This window comes from Ranitomeya variabilis, chromosome 7 (genome assembly GCF_051348905.1).
Source record: "Ranitomeya variabilis isolate aRanVar5 chromosome 7, aRanVar5.hap1, whole genome shotgun sequence".
NCBI classification, from domain to species: Eukaryota; Metazoa; Chordata; class Amphibia; order Anura; family Dendrobatidae; genus Ranitomeya; species Ranitomeya variabilis.
This window is the reverse complement of record NC_135238.1, coordinates 16,795,159-16,822,895: the sequence shown is the minus strand read 5'-3', so window position 1 is coordinate 16,822,895 and position 27,737 is coordinate 16,795,159. Positions and strand designations below refer to the sequence as shown.

Below are 27,737 nucleotides of genomic sequence, written 5' to 3'. Positions count from 1 at the left end.
AAGCATCACTGATTGACAATCAATGTCACATGCTGTTGTGCAAATGGAATAGACAACAGATGGAAATTATTGGCAATTATCAAGACCCCCCAATAAAGGAGTGGTTCTGCAGGTGGGGACCACAGACCACATCTCAGTACCAATGCTTTCTGGCTGAGGTTTTGGTCACTTTTGAATGTTGGTTGTACTTTCACACTCATGGTAGCATGAGACGGACTCTACAACCCACACAAGTGGCTCAGGTAGTACAGCTCATCCAGGATGGCACATCAATGCGAGCTGTGGCAAGGTTTGCTGTGTCTGTCAGCGTAGTGTCCAGAGGCTGGAGGCGCTACCAGGAGACAGGCCAGTACACCAGGAGACATGGAGGGGGCTGTAGGAGGGCAACAACCCAGCAGCAGGACCGCTACCTCCGCCTTTGTGCAAGGAGGAACAGGAGGACCACTGCCAGAGCCCGGCAAAATGACCTCCAGCAGGCCACAAATGTGCATGTGTCTGCACAAACGTTAGAAACAGACTCCATGAGGATGGTCTGGATGCCCGACGTCCACAGATGGGGGTTGTGCTCACAGCCCAACACGGTGCAGGACGCTTGGCATTTGCCACAGAACACCAGGATTGGCAAATTCTCCACTGGCGCCCTGTGCTCTTCACAGATGAAAGCAGGTTCACACTGAGCACATGTGACAGACGTGACAGAGTCTGGAGACGCCGTGGAGAGCGATCTGCTGCCTGCAACATCCTTCAGCATGACCAGTTTGGCAGTGGGTCAGTAATGGTGTGGGGTGGCATTTCTTTGGAAGGCCGCACAGCCCTCCATGTGCTCGCCAGAGGTAGCCTGACTGCCATTAGGTGCCGAGATGAGATCCTCAGACCCCTTGTGAGACCATATGCTGGTGCGGTTGGCCCTGGGTTCCTCCTAATGCAGGACAATGCCAGACCTCATGTGGCTGGAGTGTCAGCAGTTCCTGCAAGATGAAGGCATTGAATCTATGGACTGGTCCCCCGTTCCCCAGACCTGAATCCGATTGAGCACATCTGGGACATCATGTCTCGCTCCATCCACCAACGTCACGTTGCACCACAGGCTGTCCAGGAGTTGGCGTATGCTTTAGTCCAGGTCTGGGAGGAGATCCCTCAGGAGACCATCCATCGCCTGATCAGGAGCATGCCCAAGCGTTGTAGGGAGGTCATACAGGCACGTGGAGGCCACACACACTACTGAGCATCATTTCCTTGTCATGAGGCATTTCCACTGAAGTTGGTACAGCCTGCAGTTTGATTTTCCACTTTGATTTTGAGCATCACTCCAACTCCAGACCTCCATGGGATATTAGTAGTGATTTACGTTACATAGTTAGTAAGTAAGTAAGGCCGAAAAAAGACATTTGTCCATCCAGTTCAGCCTATATTCCATCATAATAAATCCCCAGATCTACGTCCTTCTACAGAACCTAATAATTGTATGATACAATATTGTTCTGCTCCAGGAAGACATCCAGGCCTCTCTTGAACCCCTCGACTGAGTTCGCCATCACCACCTCCTCAGGCAAGCAATTCCAGATTCTCACTGCCCTAACAGTAAAGAATCCTCTTCTATTTTGGTGGAAAAACCTTCTCTCCTCCAGACGCAAAGAATGCCCCCTTGTGCCCTTCACCTTCCTTGGTATAAACAGATCCTCAGCGAGATATTTGTACTGTCCCCTTATATACTTATACATGGTTATTAGATCGCCCCTCAGTCGTCTTTTTTCTAGACTAAATAATCCTAATTTCGCTAATCTATCTGGGTATTGTAGTACTCCCATCCCCTTTATTAATTTTGTTGCCCTCCTTTGTACTCTCTCTAGTTCCATTATATCCTTCCTGAGCACCGGTGCCCAAAACTGGACACAGTACTCCATGTGCGGTCTAACTAGGGATTTGTACAGAGGCAGTATAATGCTCTCATCATGTGTATCCAGACCTCTTTTAATGCACCCCATGATCCTGTTTGCCTTGGCAGCTGCTGCCTGGCACTGGCTGCTCCAGGTAAGTTTATCATTAACTAGGATCCCCAAGTCCTTCTCCCTGTCAGATTTACCCAGTGGTTTCCCGTTCAGTGTGTAATGGTGATATTGATTCCTTCTTCCCATGTGTATAACCTTACATTTATCATTGTTAAACCTCATCTGCCACCTTTCAGCCCAAGTTTCCAACTTATCCAGATCCATCTGTAGCAGAATACTATCTTCTCTTGTATTAACTGCTTTACATAGTTTTGTATCATCTGCAAATATCAATATTTTACTGTGTAAACCTTCTACCAGATCATTAATGAATATGTTGAAGAGAACAGGTCCCAATACCGACCCCTGCGGTACCCCACTGGTCACAGCGACCCAGTTAGAGACTATACCATTTATAACCACCCTCTGCTTTCTATCACTAAGCCAGTTACTTACCCATTTAGGCTACGTTCACACTAGCGTTGTGCGCCGCTGCGTCGGCGACGCAACGCACAACGCACGCAAAACCGCGGCAAAACGCACGCAAAAACGCTGCGTTTTGCGACGCATGCGTCGGTTTTTGCCGAAAATCGGACGCAAGAAAAATGCAACTTGTTGCGTTTTCTTGGTCCGACGCTTGCGGCAAAAAAGACGCATGTGTGGCACAACGCAATAAAAAAAAACGCATGCGTCCCCCATGTTAAGTATAGGGGGCGCATGACGCATGCGTCGCCGCTGCGTCGCCGACGCAAACCCGACGCACATTAGCTTAACGCTAATGTGAACGTAGCCTTACACACATTTTCCTCCAGACCAAGCATTCTCATTTTGTGTACCAACCTCTTGTGCGGCACGGTATCAAACGCTTTGGAAAAATCGAGATATACCACGCCCAATGACTCACCGTGGTCCAGCCTATAGCTTACCTCTTCATAAAAACTGATTAGATTGGTTTGACAGGAGCGATTTCTCATAAACCCATGCTGATATGGAGTTAAACAGTTATTCTCATTGAGATAATCCAGAATAACATCCTTCAGAAACCCTTCAAATATTTTACCAACAGTAGAGGTTAGACTTACTGGCCTATAATTTCCAGGGTCACTTTTAGAGCCCTTTTTGAATATTGGCACCACATTTGCTATGCGCCAGTCCTGCGGAACAGACCCCGTCGCTATAGAGTCCCTAAAAATAAGAAATAATGGTTTATCTATTACATTACTTAGTTCTCTTAGTACTCGTGGGTGTATGCCATCCGGACCCGGAGATTTATCTATTTTAACCCCTTCCCGACATCGGACGTACTATACCGTCCGATGTCGGGTCCCCCGCTTTGATGTGCGCTCCGGCGGTGAGCGCACATCAAAGTCGCGACATGTCAGCTGTTTTTTACAGCTGACATGTGCGCGCAATAGCGGCGGGTGAAATCGCGATCACCCGCCGCTATTAACTAGTTAAATGCCGCTGTCAAACTCAGACAGCGGCATTTAACTACCGCATCCGGCCGGGCGGCCGGAAATGAGCGCATCGCCGACCCCCGTCACATGATCGGGGGTCGGCGATGCTTCTGAATGGTAACCATAGAGGTCCTTGAGACCTCTATGGTTACTGATCGCCGGTGGCTGTGAGCGCCCCCCTGTGGTCGGCGCTCACAGCACACCTGCATTTCAGCTACATAACAGCGATCTGATGATCGCTGTTATGTAGCAGAGCCGATCGGGCTGTGCCTGCTTCTAGCCTCCCATGGAGGCTATAGAAGCATGGTAAAAGTTAAAAAGAAAAAGTAAAAAAAAATGTGAAAAAAATAAAAAAAATATAAAAGTTTAAATCACCCCCCTTTCGCCCCAATCAAAATAAATCAATAAAAAAATAATCAAACCTACACATATTTGGTATCGCCACGTTCAGAATCGCCCGATCTATCAATAAAAAAAAAAGCATTAACCTGATCGCAAAACGGCGTAACGAGAAAAAAAATCGAAACGCCAGAATTACGTTTTTTTGGTCGCCGCGATTTGCATTAAAATGCAATAACGGGCGATCAAAAGAACGCATCTGCACCGAATTGGTATCATTAAAAATGCCGTCTCGGCTCGCAAAAAATAAGCCCTCAACCGACCCCAGATCATGAAAAATGGAGACGCTACGAGTATCGGAAAATGGCGCAATTTTATTTATTTATTTTTTTGCAAAGTTTGGAATTTTTTTTTACCACTTAGGTGAAAAATAACTTAGTCATGTTAGGTGTCTATGAACTCATAATGACCTGGAGAATCATAATGGCAGGTCACTTTTAGCATTTAGTGAACCTAGCAAAAAAAACAAACAAAAAACAAGTGTGGGATTGCACTTTTTTTGCAATTTCACCGCACTTGGAATTTTTTTCCCGTTTTCTAGTACATGCCATGGTAAAACCAATGATGTCATTCAAAAGTACAACTCGTCCCGCAAAAAATAAGCCCTCACATTGCCAAATTGACGGAAAAATAAAAAAGTTATGGCTCTGGGAAGGAGGGGAGTGAAAAACGAAAACGGAAAAACGAAAAATCCCACGGTCATGAAGGGGTTAATCTTATTTAGCCGGTTTCGCACCTCTTCTTGGGTTAGATTGGTGACCCTTAATATAGGGTTTTCATTGTTTCTTGGGATTTCACCTAGCATTTCATTTTCCACCGTGAATACCGTGGAGAAGAAGGTGTTTAATATGTTAGCTTTTTCCTCGTCATCTACAACCATTCTTTCCTCACTATTTTTTAAGGGGCCTACATTTTCAGTTTTTATTCTTTTACTATTGATATAGTTGAAGAACAGTTTGGGATTAGTTTTACTCTCCTTAGCAATGTGCTTCTCTGTTTCCTTTTTGGCAGCTTTAGTTAGTTTTTTAGATAAAGTATTTTTCTCCCTATAGTTTTTTAGAGCTTCAGTGGTGCCATCCTGCTTTAGTAGTGCAAATGCTTTCTTTTTACTGTTAATTGCCTGTCTTACTTCTTTGTTTAGCCACATTGGGTTTTTCCTATTTCTAGTCCTTTTATTCCCACAAGGTATAAACCGCTTACAGGGCCTATTTAGGATGTTCTGAAACATTTTCCATTTTTTATCTGTATTCTTATTTCTGAGGACATTGTCCCAGTCTACCAGATTAAGGGCATCTCTAAGCTGGTCAAACTTTGCCTTCCTAAAGTTCAGTGTTGATCATTTTTGGGTTTTACTGTTCTCAACACATTCCACTGTGTAATGAATAAAGATTTACAACTGGGACATTTCATTCAGTGATATCTAGGATGTGGGATTTTAGTGTTCCCTTTATTTTTTTGAGCAGTGTATATATATATAGTGGTCATAGCTCCACCCGTTTATGTAAATCCCTGAATTTAGGTGTAGTCATAGCAGAAACTGAGAAGCCGAAATGTCAGTTCTTTATCTTTTCGCTGTTCTGTCCTGTCGGTCAGGTTATGCCCCCGGCATTGTCATTTATTGGTCTTGCCGTGACTTCCACAGTGAGCAGTGATCCTGGAGGAGAGGAGGGACGCAGGTCCGCTGTGTTGTTGAGTAGTACCTTCCCAGGGCTCCTCCGAGTCTTCATCTCCACTCATCGGAGGAATGTCCATGGTGGGATCAGCACTTGCGGAATGTTTTGTGAGAGTTGGTGACTTCTCTCTTTAACCCATTGCCTTCCTGTGGTTGAGCACAGTGAGTCCCATCGTGACGACCCATGACCCCTTTCCCGAGACCCCACAGACCAGGGGTCCCCAACCTGTGGCTCGCGGTGTGCTCAGGCGAGCGCCTCTTTCAGCTGTACTGGCATACAGAATAGGGGGGCATTTGGGGTAGTCTTGTTAAAACTTTAAAAAGGGGCACACAAAATCAATATGTCTTGTTAAGGAGCATGATTATTTTTAATGGGGCACTGAAGGATCATTATTACTCTATAAGGGGCACTCAGTCTATCACTGCTTTCTATAGGGTCATTGTTCCTTTATAAGGGGGCACTCCCGGAGCCTGCACAATTTTTTTGCAGAGAACGTATCTCTCGGAGCTGAATGTAATGGGATGCCCAACCTTAGTTCCTGCTGACCTCTATAGAACGCTTGTAGTTGGTCCCGTGAATGTCCAGATCGCATCACTGAGGGTTTTATGTGTCAGATTAGATGTGAGATGAGTTTGGCGCAGTGGTGTAGCATGGGGGACAGTTGCCTCAAGCACCAAAGTCGATAGGGGTGCAAAATTTCACCCCCACCACTACCACTGTCAGCTGATTGGCACCTGATTCTTCTTGGAGTGGTGCAGTGAGTTCCTGCCCAAAATTGCTTGTAAAGAGTGTAGTAGACTAGATAAGTTTGTCATTGCCTGCTGCACTCTGCATAGGCAGCAACTAAGATGACAGAGCATGAGCAGTGATAAATGTCAATATTGATTCATGGGCAGTGCACATAATACATGGATATAATACAGGCAGTGCACGTGATTTAATACGGCCGTCATTGTTTAATAACAACTGTATTTATATTTATAAACTTTTTCTAACCCTAATTAGGTTTAGGGCTAAGGATTGGGTTAGGTTTAGGGTCAGGGATTGGGTTAGGTTCAGAAATATGGATTGGTTTAGGGCTAGGGATTGGGTTAGTTTCAGGGATAGGATTTGGTTTAGGTTTACGGCTAGGGATTGGGTTAGGTTCAGGGCTAGGGATTAAAAAAGGGTTTGGGTTAGGTTTAAGGCTAAAAATTGGGTTAGATGCAGGGCTAGGAATTGAGTTATGTTTAGGGCCAGGGATTAGGTTAGGTTTAGGGCTAGGGATTGGGTCAGGTTTAGGGCTAGGGATTGGTTTACATGTAGGGCTAGGAATTGAGTTAGGTTTAGGGCCAGGGATTAGGTTAGGTTTAGGGATTGGGTCAGGTTTAGGGCTAGGGATTGGGTTAGGTTTGGGGATTGGGTTAGGTTTAGGGCTAGGGATTGGGTCAGGTTTAGGGCTAGGGATTGGGTCAGGTTTAGGGCTAGGGATTGGGTCATTGGGTCAGGTTTAGGGCTAGAGATTGGGTTAGGTTTAGGGATTGGGTTAGGTTTAGGGCTAGGGATTGGGTCATTGGGTCAGGTTTAGGGCTAGAGATTGGGTTAGGTTTAGGGATTGGGTTAGGTTTAGGGATTGGGTTAGGTTCAGGGCTAGGGATTGGGTCAGGTTTAGGGCTAGTTATTGGGTTAGATTCAGGGCTAGGGATTAGGTAAGGGTTTGGGTTAGGCTAGTGTAGCGCCCCAGAGTCCTGGTCGTTGCAGTAATGTCGCTCTTCCACAAGGGGGAGTGATGTTACGTCTGATGGCACTAAAGGAGTTCACCTGACCAGGTATCACAGTCACACACTACACTTCACACTCCAACCACCAGGGGGAGCAAAGGGTTCTATGTATTAGGCCACTCCTCACACTCGGGTAAAACTGGGGGTTGGATAGGAAGTTAGGGAGAACGCTACTGGGTGAGACCCAGGAAAGACCTGTCAGGCAGACAGGGGGAGAAGGAGGAACATCTGAGCTGCAGACAGAGGTCCCTGTCAGGGGTGGGATCCTGACAGAGACATAGCAAGAGATAGAACGTTACGGAGCTGCGCCTGTACCCCATTGCGGCAGCATCCTAAGAAAGGACAAGAAGCGGAGTATATTGTGGAGAATGAGAAACGAGATCACAGCACAAGGAGATAATACCGGGAGGAGTTCTGCCTTAAGATCGGCAACATCCTTCTGAGGCGCGTAGCCGGTGGCCGGAACACCGAGGGAGTAATAGGCTCTACGCATTACTTCAAACTACGGCAGGACAGTTAATTCCAAGTTGGTTGCCCGACCTTTAACCTAATGAAGACAACGGAGGCAAATTGTGGGAGAGGGGCTTCTAGGGTCCCTATAAAATGGCTCCAGGCCTACCCCGTCATACGGGTCGTCCTAGCCATACCATCTGGGGGACGGAGAGAGAGAATATCAGAAACATACACGACAGTTGTGAGGACTATCCCGTGGTGCTCAGCAGGGAGGTACTACAACACACAGGTGCAAGTAGGAAGGCTACTGATTTCCACCTGCAAAGGGAACTCTGGATGTGCCTTCGGACCGGCCGGTCTCAGACAGCCCTGTTAGCAGTGCTCTGGATTGTGGATGCTGAAGTCTTCAGTAAAAGGTAAAGAGACTGCAACCCTGTGTCCTCATTATTTACTGCGACCTACACCATCATCATCTACCTTACTGGGAAGCCCTGGGGACATACTTCACCTGTGGGAAGGTATACCATCTAGCTGCCATTCCATCACCCCAGTGGACCCCTAGCAGCGTCGGTCATCCTGACCGAATACCACAGGTGGCGTCACGAACACTTGACAAACTACATCCTTTAATTGGGCGCCCCTTGGCAGGGCCACGGACCGGGTCGGGCCACCGTGACATCCCCAGAACCGAGACAGAAGGGACCCGGTACCGAGTACCCCACTGCCCTGCGCCTGGGGGCGATCCACTTAGGGCCAGGGGTTGGGTTAGGTTTAGGGTTATGGGTTAGTTTAGGTTTAGTACTAGGGGTTAGGTTTAGGACTAGGATTGAGCTTAGTTTTAGACTTTTACATTGTTCCGGTCACTACTGGTGTCCCGTGACTCTCTTCTCATAGTCACTTCATTGACCAAGGAATTTGTGGTTGAAGCTTAGATGTAGTGTGTGCTTTTTGGAGCCCTGTAGCACCTTAGTTTTGATGGTGTAGACAGGCTCTTTACCTATTTTTTGTTATCCATGTTATGGCATGATGACATCAGAGTTTCCTCCTCAACGACAGAACACAATAGGGGCTATTATAGGGTCATCTGGGCACCGTCCTGTCATCAGTGGGGGTCTCAGTGTTCATAAGTCCACAATCCTTCATACAATAAAATAAATTGAAATACCTTCATAAAACCCTTAATCTTTAGCAACCAATGCCAGGCAGCTGCCACCAAGGTGAATGAAATCACAGATTACAAAAAAGCCTGGAGGCAGCGGATGAGAGTCAGACCTCATATGGACATGACTGAACAAAAGCCACCCGACAAGGCAACAAAGAATGGTGGGAAATGGTGGAAATAAAATGTGGGATTATTTTGGCCCACTAGCCGCTGGCTATCCCATTGACGTCCCTGTAGACCTCATTGCATCAATAAGCCTGGTAGAGTGCCGTCTGTTGTGCTGGTTTTTTGGTTAATCACGTAAGAAATAAGCAGAAGTCACTTTGATTTTCTGGTGATATTTGCTGCTTTCTTCCCCGCAGGCCTACGAGAAGCGTTTCCCTACCTGCCCGCTCATCCCCGTGTTCATCAGCAGTGATCTCATCTATGAGCACAGGAGTGAGGACGGGTCACTACATGTGGTGGAGCGGAGCTGCAAGCTCAATGTGGATGCCCCTCGGCTGCTTAAAAAGGTGACAGATAATCACCAGTTTCCTGCCCACGTAGGGGATCAGTGGTGAGGCCCACGGGAGCTGCTATTACTGCCCTCATACTACTACCCTCATACTAGAGGCCCCCTACTACTGTCATACTACTGTCCTCATACTAGAGGCCCCCTACTACTGTCATACTACTGTCCTACTACAGACCACCTACTACTCTCATACTACTGTCCTCATACTACAGCCCCCCTACTACCCTCATATTACAGGCCCCCTTCTACCCTCATACTACTCTCCTCATACTACAGCCCCCTACTACCCTCATACTACAGACCCTCTACTACCCTCATACTACAGACCACCTGCTACCCTCATACTAGAGGCCCCCTACTACTGTCATACTACAGACCCCCTACTACCATCATACTACTGTCCTCATACTACAGCCCCCCTCCTACTACTCTCATATTACATGCCCCCTACTGCCCTCATACTACTGTCCTCATGCTACAGGCCCCCTACTACCCTCATACTACTCTCCTCATACTACAGCCCCCCTACTACCCTCATATTACAGGCCCCCTACTACCCTCATACTACTCTCCTCTACTACCCTCATACTACAGACCACCTACTAACCTCATACTACTCTCATACTACAGCCCCCCTACTACTCTCATGCTACAGGCCCCCTACTACCCTCATCCTACTCTCCTCATACTACAGGCCCCCTACTACTCATGCTACAGGCCCCTCACTACCCTCATCCTACTCTCCTCATACTACAGGCCCCCTACTACTCATGCTACAGGCCCCCTACTACCCTCATCCTACTGTCCTCACTGTCCTCATACTACAGGCCCCCTACTACTCATGCTACAGGCCCCCTACTACCCTCATCCTACTCTCCTCATACTACAGCCCCCCTACTACTCTCATATTACAGGCCCCCTACTACCCTCATACTACTCTCCTCTACTACCCTCATACTACAGACCACCTACTAACCTCATACTACTCTCATACTACAGCCCCCCTACTACTCTCATGCTACAGGCCCCCTACTACCCTCATCCTATTCTCCTCATACTACAGGCCCCCTACTACTCATGCTACAGGCCCCTCACTACCCTCATCCTACTGTCCTCATACTACAGGCCTCCTACTACTCATGCTACAGGCCCCCTACTACTCATGCTACAGGCCCCTCACTACCCTCATCCTACTGTCCTCATACTACAGGCCTCCTACTACTCATGCTACAGGCCCCCTACTACCCTCATCCTACTGTCCTCATACTACAGGCCCCCTACTACTCATGCTACAGGCCCCCTACTACCCTCATCCTACTGTCCTCATACTACAGACCCCCTACTACCCTCAAACTACAGGCCCCCTACTACCTTCATACTACTCTCCTCATACTACAGACCCCCTACTACCTTCATACTACTCTCCTCATACTACAGACCCCCTACTACCCTCAAACTACAGGCCCCCTACTACCTTCAGACTACTCTCCTCGTACTACAGACCCCCTACTACCTTCATACTACTCTCCTCATACTACAGACCCCCTACTGCCCTCATACTACTCTCCTCATACTACAGGCCCCTTACCACCCTCATACTACTGGCCTAATACTACAGCCCCCCTACTACTCTCATACTACAGCCCCCCTACTGCCCTCATACTACAGGCCCCCTACTACCCTCATACTACAGACCACCTACTACCCTCATCCTACTCTCCTCATACTACAGACCCCCTACTACCCTCATACTACTGTGTTCATACTACAGACCCCCTCCTACTACTCTCATATTACAGGCCCCCTACTACCCTCATACTACTGTCCTCATACTACAGCCCCCCTACTACTCTCATGCTACAGACCCCCTACTGCCCTCATACTACTCTCCTCATACTACAGCCCCCTACTACCCTCATACTACTCTCCTCATACTACAGCCCCCCTTCTCTCATGCTACAGGCCCCCTACTACCCTCATACTACTCTCCTCTACTACCCTCATACTACAGACCCCCTACTACCCTCATCCTACTCTCCTCATACTACAGACCCCCTACTACCCTCATCCTACTCTCCTCATACTACAGACCCCCTGCGCCCGTCATACTACTGTCTTCATACTACAGACCCCCTATGCCCATCATTCTACCGCCCTACTACTGACACACTGGCTTCTCTTACTCTTGCCCCCTTCCCAGCCGTTTATGGTATTCTGTGTCTTCTACATTACAGATTGCCGGGGTGGAATACGTTTATTTTATCCAGAAAAACACCTTGAACTGGAAGGATCGCACGCTGCTCATCGACGCTCACAACGAGACCTTCTCCACCCGGGTGCTGGTGAACGAGACCTGCAGCTACTCTGTACGTGCCGCCTCCGCAGCGGTCTTGCTCAGGAGTCTAGAAAAACTGTGCGGTGGCCATAACGTATCCCCTGCGTATCTAGCAACCACTACAACCGCGGGGGGCAGACGTAGACCCTTCTGGTGGGGGGAGCGGTGCCGGTCCTGGAGCAGAAATACCAGCAATCCATAGGGAGTTGTCACCCTTTTAACATATCTGGAATACTTGTCTCCTGCCTCCACTTGTCTCCTTCAGACGTCACAGAATGTAAGGAATTAGGGACCCTGAAGTCTGGAGGTGATGCTCTCATCTTAAAGGGCAAGTGAGCCTAGCCGCATATATCAGGAAACTGCTAAAATAGCAATTCCCATGTATAATCTTACACGATACAGCAAAGTCTATGGTGGTATTATTTGGGCCCTTCAAAAGGTTTTATATATTATTTGGCCAGTATATGGTGGTATTATCTGGTCTGTGTAAGGAATTATTTTATGTGCAGTATATGGCGGTATTATGTTGGCTGTGTAAGGAATTATTTTATGTGCAGTATATGGCGGTATTATGTTGGCTGTGTAAGGAATTATTTTATGTGCAGTATATGGCGGTATTATGTTGGCTGTGTAAGGAATTATTTTATGTGCAGTATATGGCGGTATTATGTTGGCTGTGTAAGGAATTATTTTATGTGCAGTATATGGCGGTATTATGTTGGCTGTGTAAGGAATTATTTTATGTGCAGTATATGGCGGTATTATGTTGGCTGTGTAAGGAATTATTTTATGTGCAGTATATGGCGGTATTATGTTGGCTGTGTAAGGAATTATTTTATGTGCAGTATATGGCGGTATTTTGTTGGCTGTGTAAGGAATCATTTTATATTATTTGTGAGGTATATGGCGGTATTATATGTGCTCTTTAAGGTATTGGCATATTGGTTGTGCAGTATATGGCGGTATTATCTGGTCTGTGTAACAGATTATTATATATTATATGTGCAGTATGTAGCTGTATTATCTGGGCTGTGTAAGGAATTATTTTATGTGCAGTATATGACGGTATTATGTTGACTGTGTAAGGGATCATTATATATTATTTGTGAGGTATATGGCTGTATTATCTGGACTGTGTAACAGATTATTATATATTATTTGTGCAGTATGTAGCGGTATTTGGGCTGTGTAAGGAATTATTTTATATGCAGTATATGGCGGTATTATGTTGGCTGTGTAAGGGATCATTATATATTATTTGTGAGGTATATGGCTGTATTATCTGGACTGTGTAAGGAATTATATGTTATTTGTGCCGTATATGGTGATATTATGTGGGATCTTTAAGGTACTATTAATATATGTTGTGTAGTATATTGCAGCATTATGTTGGCTGTGTTAGGGATTATTATATATTGTTTGTGCAGTATATGGCGGTGTTATTTGGGCTGTGTAAGGAATTATATATTGGTTGTGCAGTATATGGCAGTATTATGGCTGTATAAGGGATTATTATATATTGTGTAGTATATGGCAGTGTTATATTTGCTGTGTAAAGGATTATTATATATTGTTTGTGCAGTATATGGCGGTATTCTCTGTCTCTGTAAGGGAATATTATATATTGTTTGTGCACTACATGGCGGTATTATGTGGACTCTTTGCTGGATTATTATATATTTGTATGCGATATGTATATTTAGTTGTATTAAGTGGGCTTTTTAATGGGTTATTTGTTCACTGTGTGGCAGTATTAGGAGGGTTTAGAGTTGTATATGGTGGTATTATGGTGGTTTTTGTATAGGTTATTATATATTTGTGTGATTATTTTTGCTCTACGTGGTAGCGTTAAGATGGCACTTCAAGGGTGTATTATGTTAATTGTGCTGTATATGGCAGTATTTTGTTGGCTTATTGTTTGTACACTACCTTTTGGTATTATTCAGGCTCTTTAAGATGGCGTCATATAAAATTGGCTCTCTATTATCCAGGCTTGTCAGCAGGTTATTGTATTTGTAGGTTTTATGGCGCGGTAGTTTTTACTTGGCACTATATGGCAGTTTACTTACATCATCTGGGGCTGAAATTATGAGAAAAAGTATCAAGAGGGGACGAGGGTTTATAGCTTATCTTATTGCTCAGTGTCTTGTCTCCTGGTAAATCGTCTGCGGGGTCCTACAGGTATTGACACCCAGTAAGTTGAGACATCCAGAAAAGCAGGGTGACGAGTCCCACGAGAGCGGTAATGTCCGTGCTCACCCAACTTTTCCATAACCACAAATCGCTAAGCCGCATCCAGGACGTCCTGGGAAAGGAAAGGACGACTCAAGGGCTCGAAATCACAGAGAAGATTTTGGAATTTTCACCAGATCCGACCTGTAACTTTTTTTTTTTCATAAATGCAGACAGCAGCGCCCTCGTGTGGCTACATGGCTAATCGCACCCTATGTAGAAACTGCCTAGTCATAAAATCTGCAGCATAATGCTGTTATATTGACGTCCCATCTGTCAGGACGCAGAGCGCCCCCCAGCTGCCAGATTACCCAGCACATGTGAATCTGGCACCACGGACGTCTTTGTACTGAGGTTTCGTTATAAATCCCCGCAGCTCATGGTGGGGCGGGCGGTGGGAGGACTTCAGCTGAACTTTTATGACATCCCCCCCATCCTCATAATTTTGTTACTATCCATCTTCAAGGCGTTCCTCTGCACCTATTGCACTAGGATTCCAGCTGCCATTCACAGACATTAAGCAGAGGAATAGAAATACAATTCCTGAGTGGTTATGTTCGGTAGATCTGCAAGCCCTGGAGTGGCGACCACCTAACATGCACACGTTCTTGGGTTCTAGGTTCACCCCGACAATGAGGAGTGGACGTGTTTCGAGCAGTCGGCTTCCCTTGACATCAAATCTTTCTTCGGTTTCGAGAGCACGGTGGAAAAGATTGCAATGAAGCAGTACACTGCCAACATAAAGAGGGTGAGTGCGCCCCCTGCAGTCAGTTGTATTTCAGGGGCAAATGTCTCTAATGGTGCAGTGTCTGCACATGTAACTAATGGAACTGCTCCCCTAGTGGCCACGTCAGCCATTACACTGCACGCTTGTAAAATGAGTCCGCTATATTAGGTGTTCCTGAGTTATCTCTCATTATATTGGAGTCATGTAAGAGGTGATGGGAGATCGGGGATTTTATGCTCTCGCTGTTAATTACAGGGTAAGGAGGTCATTGAATTTTACTTGAATGAGCTGATATCTCAGGGCATCACTCACATCCCCCGATGGACCCCCGGAGCTCCAGGAGGATACCACCATGTATCAAGAAATGCAACCAGCGGACACCTCTGCAGTATTGAGGTTCCCACGACTGAGACAGATGCATCATCTGCACCAGTACAGCCCCGAGCAGAGACTGCGGGACATAATCCGGAACAGGACGGTGAGTCAGAAGAGCGGAGGTCATGGCTACTAGCTAAATGTGGAGGAATCATCTGTATTAGTGTGTGACTGTGCACAGGAGGGGAAGTTATAGCAGTATCATCTATTTATCCCCCCTACTAATATACCGTACACAGGAGGACATTATAGAAACGTCATCTATAGATCTCACCCACCTATACACCGTACAAAGGAGGACCCTATAGAAATGCCATCTATACATTTCACCTAACTATATACTGTACACAGGAGGACACACTAGAATAGTTTTCTATACATCTCACCTACCTATATACCGTACACTAGAGGACAATATAGAACAGTATTCTATACATCTCACTCTGGAAATAACTTTATAGTCACTATATACCATACACAAGAGGACACTATATAAACGTCATCTATAGATCTCACCCGGGATATAACTTTATAGAGCCACTATCTATATACCATACACAGGAGGACACTATAGAAACTTCATTTATATATCTCACTATGTAACTTTATAGAGCCACAATATATATACTGTACACAGGAGGACACTATAGAGACGTCATCTATAGATCTCACCCAGGATGTAACTTTACAGAGACACTATCTATATACCGTACACACGAGGACACTATATAAACGTCATCTATAGATATCACCCAGGATGTAACTTTATAGATTCACTATCTATATACCATACACAGGAGGACACTATAGAAACATCATCTATATATCTCACTATGTAACTTTATAGAGCCACAATATATATACTGTACACAGGAGGACACTATAGAAACATCATCAATAGATCTCACTATGTAACTTTATAGAGCCACAATATATATACTGTACACAGGAGGACACTATAGAAACATCATCAATAGATCTCACTGTGTAACTTTATAGAGCCACAATATATATACTGTACACAGGAGGACACTATAGAAACATCATCAATAGATCTCACCCAGGATGCAACTTTATGGATCCATTACCTTTACACACAAATTGTAAATGTAGGCTTTATGCCTCTACTGTAGTAACTGAAGGACCCATGAAAGGGATAAATAAAACCCTCTTTGGGTGACCATTTGACAGAAAAGCATCTCCATGACCGCTACTATGGCTGACAGTGACATCCACGAACTAGTAGACTTATTGCAATGTTTTCCGTTTATTACCAGATGATAAATTGGAGTCTGAGTATATTGAGCGCTATCTGGGATACCTCACCCCCTTGCAGGAGAGCACGCTCATCCACCTACGACAGTGGCTACAAGAAACCCATAAGGGCAAGGTATGCCATGCTCATTACCCCCGACATGCACCTCCCCCAACATTAGCCCTTTTTCGGTTCATAGACACCTTCTGTCCATTTTCATTGTTCAGATCCCAAAAGATGAACATATCCTGCGCTTCCTCCGGGCCCGGGACTTTAACATGGAGAAAGCTAGAGAGATGCTCTGCCAGTCTCTGTCCTGGCGGAAGCAATACCAAGTGGACTACATCCTCCAGACATGGCATCCACCTCCAATATTGGAAGGGTATTACGCCGGTGGATGGCACTACCATGACAGAGGTCGGTCTGACCATCATGTGCCTCCTCCTCATTAACAAGATATCTCATTTCTAGGGGATAATTTACACTGCTCAAAAATATAAAGGGAACACTAAAATCCCACATCCTAGATATCACTGAATGAAATATTCCAGTTGTAAATCTTTATTCATTACATAGTGGAATGTGTTGAGAACAATTAACCATAAAAATGATCAATGAAAATGAAAATGAATATCCCACAGAGGTCTGGAGTTGGAATGATGCTCAAAATCAAAGTGGAAAATCAAATTACAGGCTGATCCAACTTCAGTGGAAATGCCTCAAGACAAGGACAAGATGCTCAGTATTGTGTGTGGCCTCCACGTGCCTGTATGACCTCCCTACAATGCCTGGGCATGATCCTGATGAGGCAGCGGATGGTCTCCTGAGGGATCTCCTCCCAGACCTGGACTAAATCATCCGCCAAGTCCTGGACAGTGTGTGGTGCAACGTAACGTTGGTGGATGGAGCGAGACATGATGTCCCAGATGTGCTCAATCGGATTCAGATCTGGTGAACGGGCGGGCCAGTCCATAGCTTCACTGCCTTCATCTTGCAGGAACTGCTGACACACTCCAGCCACATGAGGTCTGGCATTGTCCTGCATTAGGAGGAACCCAGGGCCAACCGCACCAGCATATGGTCTCACAAGGGGTCTGAGGATCTCATCTCGGTACCTAATGGCAGTCAGGCTACCTCTGGCGAGCACATGGAGGGCTGTGCGGCCCTCCAAAGAAATGCCACCCCACACCATTACTGACCCACTGCCAAACCGGTCATGCTGAAGGATGTTGCAGGCAGCAGATCGCTCTCCACGGCGTCTCCAGACTCTGTCACGTCTGTCACATGTGCTCAGTGTGAACCTGCTTTCATCTGTGAAGAGCACAGGGCGCCAGTGGAGAAATTGCCAATCCTGGTGTTCTGTGGCAAATGCCAAGCGTCCTGCACCGTGTTGGGCTGTGAGCACAACCCCCATCTGTGGACGTCGGGCACTCAGACCATCCTCATGGAGTCTGTTTCTAACGTTTGTGCAGACACATGCACATTTGTAGCCTGCTGGAGATCATTTTGCAGGGCTCTGGCAGTGCTCCTCCTGTTCCTTCTTGCACAAAGGCTGAGGTAGCGGTCCTGCTGCTGGGTTGTTGCCCTCCTATGGCCCCCTCCACATCTCCTGGTGTACTGTCCTGTCTCCTGGTGGCGCCTCCAGCCTCTGGACACTACGCTGACAGACACAGCAAACCTTCTTGCCACAGCTCGCATTGATGTGCCATCCTGGATGAGCTGCACTACCTGAGCCACTTGTGTGGGCTGTAGACATCTCCTCATGCTACTGTACCTCTAGGGGCGAGAGTAATGACAAAATGCAAAAGTGACTAAAACAGCCAAAAAGGATCAGGACGGAGAAATTTGTCTATGGTGACCCCCTGCAGAACCGCTCCTTTATAGGGGTGTCTTGCTAATTTCCTATCATTTCTAGCTGTTGTCTGTCCCATTTGCACAACAGCGAGAGAAATTGATTCACAATCAGTGTTGCTTCATGACTGGACAGGTTGATTTCACAGAAGTGTGATTTGCCGTGATTTACAGTGTGTTGTTTAGGTTTTCCCTTTATTTTTCAGAGCAGTGTATATGACTTAGACGTCAGTCATAAACTACACTGGGGGGGAGGGGCGCTGTTGCATTGATCTCTGGACTTTATTACTAGCAGTGGTGAAAGGAGGTACTGCAAGTGACTCAATTTCAATTTAATTTAAAGATGGCCGTCCTCTGTATATCCTGCGTCTGGGACAGATAGACACCAAGGGACTGTTAAAAGCAGTGGGGGAAGAGGCCATATTACGTCACGTGAGTGTCTGATGTCATACAGGCTCTTCCTTTGTAATCTGTAAAGTGGACTTTGGTGAAACATATTCTCTATACAACAGGTCCTGTCCATTAATGAGGAAGGGCAGAGACGGTGTGAGGAGAACACCCACCTGTTCAGCGCCCCCATCAGGTTAGTAATAGGCAGTGGTGGTATTCTATTATATTACGTCACATTATATTATTACATCACACTCTTATATATTATGCTATATTATACCCTTAGGTCATGGACCTGTCTTGTAGACCTGGAAGGGCTGAACATGAGACACTTGTGGAGGCCCGGTGTGAAGGCCTTGCTGCGAATCATAGAGGTGGTGGAGGCTAATTATCCTGAGACCTTGGGGCGACTGCTGATAGTTCGGGCCCCCAGAGTCTTTCCCGTTCTTTGGACACTGGTGAGATAACCCATAGGCTTTACCCTAAGTCTGATCCTCAGCAGCTCATCTCCAGTCTCTAGCCTAAGTCCTGTCCTGTTCCTTGGCAGCTCTTCTCCAGCCTTTACCCTAAGTCCAGGTCTGTTTCTCAGCAGCTCCACTCCAGATTCTACCATCAGTCCAATCCAATTCCTCAACAGCTCCTTTCCAACCTCTACCTTAAGTCCAGTGCGGTTCCTTGCAAGCTCCTCTCCAGCCTCTACCCTAAGTCTGGTTCTGTTTCTTGACAGTTCCTTTCCAGCTTCTACCCTAAGTCCAACCCTATTCCTCGGCAGCCTCTCTTCAGCCTCTCCTTAAGTCCAGTGTTGTTTTTTTGGCAGCTCCTCTCCAGCTTCTACCAAAAGTCCGGTCCTGTTCCTCAGCAGCATCTCCTCAGATTTTACAATAAGTCTGGTTCTATCCCTCAGCAGCTTCTTTCCAGCCTCTACCCTAATTCCGGTCCTTTTCTTGGCAGCTCCTCTCCAGCCTCTACTATAATTCTGGTGCTGTTATTTGGCAGCTTCTCTCTAGCTTTTACCGTAAAGTCCGGTACTTTTCCTCGGCAGCTTCTTTCTTTACCCTAAGTCCAGTGCTGTTCCTCGGCAGCTCCTTCCCAGCCTCACCCTTAAGTCTGGTCCTGTTTCTCAGCAGCTCCTGTCCAGCCTCTACCCTAAGTCTGGTGCTGTTCTTTGGCAGCTCCTCTCCAGCTTCTACTCTAAATCTGGTTGTTTCTCGGCAGCTCCTATCCAGTCTCTACCCTGAGTCCGGTCTTGTACCTCAGCAGCTCCTCTCCAGCTTCTACTCTAAATCCGGTTGTTTCTCGGCAGCTCCTATCCAGTCTCTACCCTGAGTCCGGTCTTGTACCTCAGCAGCTCCTCTCCAGCTTCTACTCTAAATCCGGTTGTTTCTCGGCAGCTCCTATCCAGTCTCTACCTTAAGTCCGGTTCTGTTCCTCAGCAGCTCCTGTCCAGTTTCTACCCTGAGTCCGGTCTTGTACCTCAGCAGCTCCTCTCCAGTTTATACCCTGAGTCTGGCCTTGTTCCTCAGCAGCTCCTCTCCAGTTTCTACCCTGAGTCCAGCCTTGTTCCTCTGCAGCTCCTCTCCAGTTTCTACCTCGAGTCTGGTCTTGTACCTCAGCAGCTCCTCTCCAGTTTCTACCCTGAGTCTGGCCTTGTTCCTCAGCAGCTCCTCTCCAGTTTCTACCCTGAGTCTGGCCTTGTACCTCAGCAGCTCCTCTCCAGTTTCTACACTGAGTCCGGTCTTGTACCTCAGCAGCTCCTCTCCAGTTTATACCCTGAGTCCGGCCTTGTTCCTCAGCAGCTCCTGTCCAGTTTCTACCCTGAGTCCAGCCTTATTCCTCAGCAGCTCCTGTCCAGTTTCTACCCTGAGTCCGGTCTTGTTCCTCAGCAGCTCCTGTCCAGTTTATACCCTGAGTCCGGTCTTGTTCCTCAGCAGCTCCTGTCCAGTTTCTACCCTGAGTCCGGTCTTGTTCCTCAGCAGCTCCTGTCCAGTTTCTACCCTGAGTCCGGCCTTGTTCCTCAGCAGCTCCTGTCCAGTTTCTACCCTGAGTCCAGCCTTATTCCTCAGCAGCTCCTGTCCAGTTTCTACCCTGAGTCCGGTCTTGTTCCTCAGCAGCTCCTGTACAGTTTCTACCCTGAGTCCGGCCTTGTTCCTCAGCAGCTCCCCTCCAGTTTGTACCCTGAGTTCGGTCTTGTTCCTCTCCAGTTTCTACCCTGAGTCCGGCCTTGTTCCTCAGTAGCTCCTCTCCAGTTTGTACCCAGAGTCCAGTGCTGTTCCTCAGCAGCTCCTCTCCAGCTTCTTCCCTAAGTCAATCCTTGTTCCTCAGCAGCTCCTGTACAGTTTCTACCCTGAGTCCGGCCTTGTTCCTCAGCAGCTCCCCTCCAGTTTGTACCCTGAGTTCGGTCTTGTTCCTCTCCAGTTTCTACCCTGAGTCCGGCCTTGTTCCTCAGCAGCTCCTCTGCAGTTTATACCCTGAGTCCAGTGCTGTTCCTCAGCAGCTCCTCTCCAGCTTCTTCCCTAAGTCAATCCTTGTTCCTCAGCAGCTCCTGTACAGTTTCTACCCTGAGTCCGGCCTTGTTCCTCAGCAGCTCCTCTCCAGTTTCTACCCTGAGTCCGGCCTTGTTCCTCAGCAGCTCCTGTCCAGTTTCTACCGAGTCCGGCCTTGTTCCTCAGCAGCTCCTCTGCAGTTTATACCCTGAGTCCAGTGCTGTTCCTCAGCATCTCCTCTCCAGCCTCAGCAGAATCTTCTCTTTCAGATCAGCCCATTCATCAATGAGAACTCTCGGCGAAAATTCCTGATCTATAGCGGCAATAATTACCAAGGACCCGGCGGCATCTCTGATTATTTGGATAAGGAGGTCATCCCAGATTTTCTTGGCGGAGAGTGCATGGTGAGAAGTTAATTACAATAATGTAAAAAAAAAGAGTGAAATAATCCGGCGTTAATTCAGCTGCATTGTCTGAAATTCTTTCACCTGCACCATGCTTTACACTGCAGCTCTGCTTGTGCAGCTAATTTACACAACCAGATCCATCATTTACTTTCTTCTATTGTTATTTCTAGCTGCAATATGTTTTCTGTGTTTGTGTGATTATGACGTGTCCGCATGTTGTATACGGCAGTGTAACATTCCAGAGGGAGGTCTGGTCCCCAAATCACTGTATCAATCCGATGACGATGCCGAGATGTCTGATCACATCCGACTGTGGACCGAAACCATTTACCACTCAGCGTTAATCTACAAGGGGGCCCCACACGAGGTATGTGACCTACAGGGGCCAGTTTCAGGCAGCATGTGATTCCTTTACCTATGTGACATCGCTAATGTCTAGTCGTCTTTATCTTGGTAGATTGGGTCAGGTAAGGTAGAAACAGGACCACGGGCAAAGCTGCAGCTACCTACATTGTGTGGTTAAATAATACCGTCAAACTATGCCAGATAGTAGCACTATACCGTACTCTTATAGTGCTGCCATACACTGCTCACATACTTGTTTTCTATCTATCTTTATATAAAGGCCGAATAATTCAATCATTCTGCGCCCATATAATCTCTCCATAAAGGCCCCTAGTTATCAGGGTGTTATCTCCAGTTTTCTAGCACAATAATCTGACGTAAATTCCATATATAATTCTGGTTTACATTGCATAAATAATACAGCCATGAAGTGCTCATATAATACGTACATAATACTTACATTTACCTGAATAATGCAGCCATGCAGTGCTTATACTGTACAATAGTGCCTACATAATACTTACCGTATATACTCGAGTATAAGCCGAGATTTTCAGCCCAAATTTTTGGGCTGAAAGTGCCCCTCTCGGCTTATACTCGAGTCACGGTCGGCGGTTGAGGGGGAGAGAGCGTGTCGCATACTCACCTAGTCCCGGCGCTCCTGGCGCTCCCCCTGCCCTTCCCACGGTCTTCGGTGCCGCAGCTCGTCCCCTGTTCAGCGGTCACATGGGACCGCTCATTAGAGAAATGAATATGGACTCCACTGCCATAGGGGTGGAGCCGCATATTCATTCATCTAATCAGCGGTAACGGTGACCGCTGACAGAGGAAGAGGCTGCGGCACCCGGAGACCAGCTGTCCGGGAGAAGGAGCCAGGGACGCCGGGAGCAGGTAAGTATCTCATAGTCACCTGTCCACGTTCCACACGCCGGGCGCCGCTCTGTCTTCGCGTCCTCTTGCTCTGACTGTTCAGGTCAGAGGGCGCGATGACGCATATAGTGTGCGCGCCGCCCTCTGCCTGATCAGTCAGTGCAGAGAGACGCTAAGACGGGACGCTGAGGAGCTGCAGGCAAGAGAGGTGAGTATGTGTTTTTTTTTTTTTACTGCAGCAGCAGCGTTGTATATTGCACAGATTTATGTGGAGTATCTATGGGGCCATAATCAAAGGTACAGAGCATTCTATATGGCACAGCTATCTATGGGGCCATAATCAAAGGTGCAGGGCATTGTATATGGCACAGCTATCTATGGGGCCATAATCAAAGGTGCAGGGCATTATATATGGCACAGCTATCTATGGGGCCATAATCAAAGGTGCAGGGCATTGTATATGGCACAGCTATCTATGGGGCCATAATCAAAGGTGCAGGGCATTATATATGGCACAGCTATCTATGGGGCCATAATCAAAGGTGCAGAGCATTATATATGGCACAGCTATCTATGGGGCCATAATCAAAGGTGCAGGGCATTGTATATGGCACAGCTATCTATGGGGCCATAATCAAAGGTGCAGGGCATTGTATATGGCACAGCTATCTATGGGGCCATAATCAAAGGTGCAGGGCATTATATATGGCACAGCTATCTATGGGGCCATAATCAAAGGTGCAGGGCATTGTATATGGCACAGCTATCTATGGGGCCATAATCAAAGGTGCAGGGCATTATATATGGCACAGCTATCTATGGGGCCATAATCAAAGGTGCAGGGCTTTATATATGGCACAGCTATCTATGGGGCCATAATCAAAGGTGCAGGGCATTGTATATGGCACAGCTATCTATGGGGCCATAATCAAAGGTGCAGGGCATTATATATGGCACAGCTATCTATGGGGCCATAATCAAAGGTGCAGAGCATTATATATGGCACAGCTATCTATGGGGCCATAATCAAAGGTGCAGGGCATTGTATATGGCACAGCTATCTATGGGGCCATAATCAAAGGTGCAGGGCATTGTATATGGCACAGCTATCTATAGGGCCATAATCAAAGGTGCAGGGCATTATATATGGCACAGCTATCTATGGGGCCATAATCAAAGGTGCAGGGCATTATATATGGCACAGCTATCTATGGGGCCATAATCAAAGGTGCAGGGCATTATATATGGCACAGCTATCTATGGGGCCATAATCAAAGGTGCAGGGCATTATATATGGCACAGCTATCTATGGGGCAATAATCAAAGGTGCAGAGCATTGTATATGGCACAGCTATCTATGGGGCAATAATCAAAGCTGCAGAGCATTGTATATGGCACAGCTATCTATGGGGCCATAATCAAAGGTGCAGGGCATTGTATATGGCACAGCTATCTATGGGGCAATAATCAAAGCTGCAGAGCATTATATATGGCACAGCTATCTATGGGGCAATAATCAAAGGTGCAGAGCATTGTATATGGCACAGCTATCTATGGGGCCATAATCAAAGCTGCAGAGCATTGTATATGGCACAGCTATCTATGGGGCAATAATCAAAGGTGCAGAGCATTGTATATGGCACAGCTATCTATGGGGCAATAATCAAAGCTGCAGAGCATTATATATGGCACAGCTATCTATGGGGCCATAATCAAAGGTGCAGGGCATTGTATATGGCACAGCTATCTATGGGGCCATAATCAAAGGTGCAGGGCATTGTATATGGCACAGCTATCTATGGGGCCATAATCAAAGGTGCAGAGCATTATATATGGCACAGCTTTCTATGGGGCCATAATCAAAGGTGCAGAGCATTATATATGGCACAGCTATCTATGGGGCCATAATCAAAGGTGCAGGGCATTATATATGGCACAGCTATCTATGGGGCCATAATCAAAGGTGCAGGGCATTATATATGGCACAGCTATCTATGGGGCAATAATCAAAGCTGCAGAGCATTGTATATGGCACAGCTATCTATGGGGCCATAATCAAAGGTGCAGGGCATTGTATATGGCACAGCTATCTATGGGGCCATAATCAAAGGTACAGGGCATTATATATGGCACAGCTATCTATGGGGCCATAATCAAAGGTGCAGAGCATTATATATGGCACAGCTATCTATGGGGCCATAATCAAAGGTGCAGGGCATTGTATATGGCACAGCTATCTATGGGGCCATAATCAAAGGTGCAGGGCATTGTATATGGCACAGCTATCTATGGGGCCATAATCAAAGGTGCAGGGCATTGTATATGGCACAGCTATCTATGGGGCAATAATCAAAGGTGCAGGGCATTATATATGGCACAGCTATCTATGGGGCCATAATCAAAGGTGCAGGGCATTATATATGGCACAGCTATCTATGGGGCCATAATCAAAGGTGCAGAGCATTGTATATGGCACAGCTATCTATGGGGCCATAATCAAAGGTGCAGAGCATTGTATATGGCACAGCTATCTATGGGGCCATAATCAAAGGTGCAGAGCATTGTATATGGCACAGCTATCTATGGGGCCATAATCAAAGGTGCAGGGCATTATATATGGCACAGCTATCTATGGGGCCATAATCAAAGGTGCAGGGCATTGTATATGACACAGCTATCTATGGGGCCATAATCAAAGGTGCAGAGCATTGTATATGGCACAGCTTTCTATGGGGCCATAATCAAAGGTGCAGAGCATTGTATATGGCACAGCTTTCTATGGGGCCATAATCAAAGGTGCAGGGCATTATATATGGCACAGCTATCTATGGGGCCATAATCAAAGGTGCAGGGCATTATATATGGCACAGCTATCTATGGGGCAATAATCAAAGGTGCAGAGCATTGTATATGGCACATCTATCTATGGGGCAATAATCAAAGCTGCAGAGCATTGTATATGGCACAGCTATCTATGGGGCCATAATCAAAGGTGCAGGGCATTGTATATGGCACAGCTATCTATGGGGCCATAATCAAAGGTGCAGAGCATTATATATGGCACAGCTATCTATGGGGCCATAATCAAAGGTGCAGGGCATTGTATATGGCACAGCTATCTATGGGGCCATAATCAAAGGTGCAGGGCATTGTATATGGCACAGCTATCTATGGGGCCATAATCAAAGGTGCAGGGCATTGTATATGGCACAGCTATCTATGGGGCAATAATCAAAGGTGCAGGGCATTATATATGGCACAGCTATCTATGGGGCCATAATCAAAGGTGCAGGGCATTATATATGGCACAGCTATCTATGGGGCCATAATCAAAGGTGCAGAGCATTGTATATGGCACAGCTATCTATGGGGCCATAATCAAAGGTGCAGAGCATTGTATATGGCACAGCTATCTATGGGGCCATAATCAAAGGTGCAGAGCATTATATATGGCACAGCTATCTATGGGGCCATAATCAAAGGTGCAGAGCATTGTATATGGCACAGCTATCTATGGGGCCATAATCAAAGGTGCAGAGCATTGTATATGGCACAGCTATCTATGGGGCCATAATCAAAGGTGCAGAGCATTATATACGGCACAGCTATCTATGGGGCCATAATCAAAGGTGCAGAGCATTGTATATGGCACAGCTATCTATGGGGCCATAATCAAAGGTGCAGAGCATTATATATGGCACAGCTATCTATGGGGCAATAATCAAAGCTGCAGAGCATTATATATGGCACAGCTATCTATGGGGCAATAATCAAAGGTGCAGAGCATTGTATATGGCACAGCTATCTATGGGGCCATAATCAAAGGTGCAGGGCATTGTATATGGCACAGCTATCTATGGGGCCATAATCAAAGGTGCAAAGCATTGTATATGGCACAGCTATCTATGGGGCCATAATCAAAGGTGCAGGGCATTGTATATGGCACAGCTATCTATGGGGCCATAATCAAAGGTGCAGGGCATTATATATGGCACAGCTATCTATGGGGCCATAATCAAAGGTGCAGGGCATTGTATATGGCACAGCTATCTATGGGGCCATAATCAAAGGTGCAGGGCATTATATATGGCACAGCTATCTATGGGGCCATAATCAAAGGTGCAGGGCTTTATATATGGCACAGCTATCTATGGGGCCATAATCAAAGGTGCAGGGCTTTATATATGGCACAGCTATCTATGGGGCCATAATCAAAGGTGCAGGGCATTGTATATGGCACAGCTATCTATGGGGCCATAATCAAAGGTGCAGGGCATTATATATGGCACAGCTATCTATGGGGCCATAATCAAAGGTGCAGGGCATTGTATATGGCACAGCTATCTATGGGGCCATAATCAAAGGTGCAGGGCATTATATATGGCACAGCTATCTATGGGGCCATAATCAAAGGTGCAGGGCTTTATATATGGCACAGCTATCTATGGGGCCATAATCAAAGGTGCAGAGCATTGTATATGGCACAGCTATCTATGGGGCAATAATCAAAGCTGCAGAGCATTATATATGGCACAGCTATCTATGGGGCCATAATCAAAGGTGCAGGGCATTGTATATGGCACAGCTATCTATGGGGCCATAATCAAAGGTGCAGGGCATTGTATATGGCACAGCTATCTATGGGGCCATAATCAAAGGTGCAGAGCATTATATATGGCACAGCTTTCTATGGGGCCATAATCAAAGGTGCAGAGCATTATATATGGCACAGCTATCTATGGGGCCATAATCAAAGGTGCAGGGCATTATATATAGCACAGCTATCTATGGGGCCATAATCAAAGGTGCAGAGCATTATATATGGCACAGCTATCTATGGGGCCATAATCAAAGGTGCAGAGCATTATATATGGCACAGCTATCTATGGGGCAATAATCAAAGGTGCAGAGCATTGTATATGGCACAGCTATCTATGGGGCAATAATCAAAGGTGCAGGGCATTGTATATGGCACAGCTATCTATGGGGCCATAATCAAAGGTACAGGGCATTATATATGGCACAGCTATCTATGGGGCCATAATCAAAGGTGCAGAGCAT

The 27,737-nt window shown here is 46.5% G+C and overlaps 1 protein-coding gene across 2 annotated transcripts in view; it reads left to right on the top strand.

The window, feature by feature from the left end:
• Window positions 1-27,737, top strand: part of SEC14L5 (SEC14 like lipid binding 5) — a 108,540-nt gene that overhangs the window by 61,665 nt on the left and 19,138 nt on the right. For both annotated transcript variants that reach the window (XM_077274261.1, XM_077274260.1), the window contains exons 5-15: window positions 9,255-9,404; window positions 11,641-11,772; window positions 14,593-14,721; window positions 14,956-15,178; window positions 16,353-16,465; window positions 16,558-16,747; window positions 18,525-18,613; window positions 18,694-18,764; window positions 18,858-19,029; window positions 21,324-21,458; window positions 21,691-21,828. In XM_077274261.1, the coding sequence (XP_077130376.1) occupies window positions 9,255-9,404; window positions 11,641-11,772; window positions 14,593-14,721; window positions 14,956-15,178; window positions 16,353-16,465; window positions 16,558-16,747; window positions 18,525-18,613; window positions 18,694-18,764; window positions 18,858-19,029; window positions 21,324-21,458; window positions 21,691-21,828 (1,542 nt within the window). The remainder of the gene's footprint in view (window positions 1-9,254; window positions 9,405-11,640; window positions 11,773-14,592; window positions 14,722-14,955; window positions 15,179-16,352; window positions 16,466-16,557; window positions 16,748-18,524; window positions 18,614-18,693; window positions 18,765-18,857; window positions 19,030-21,323; window positions 21,459-21,690; window positions 21,829-27,737) is intronic.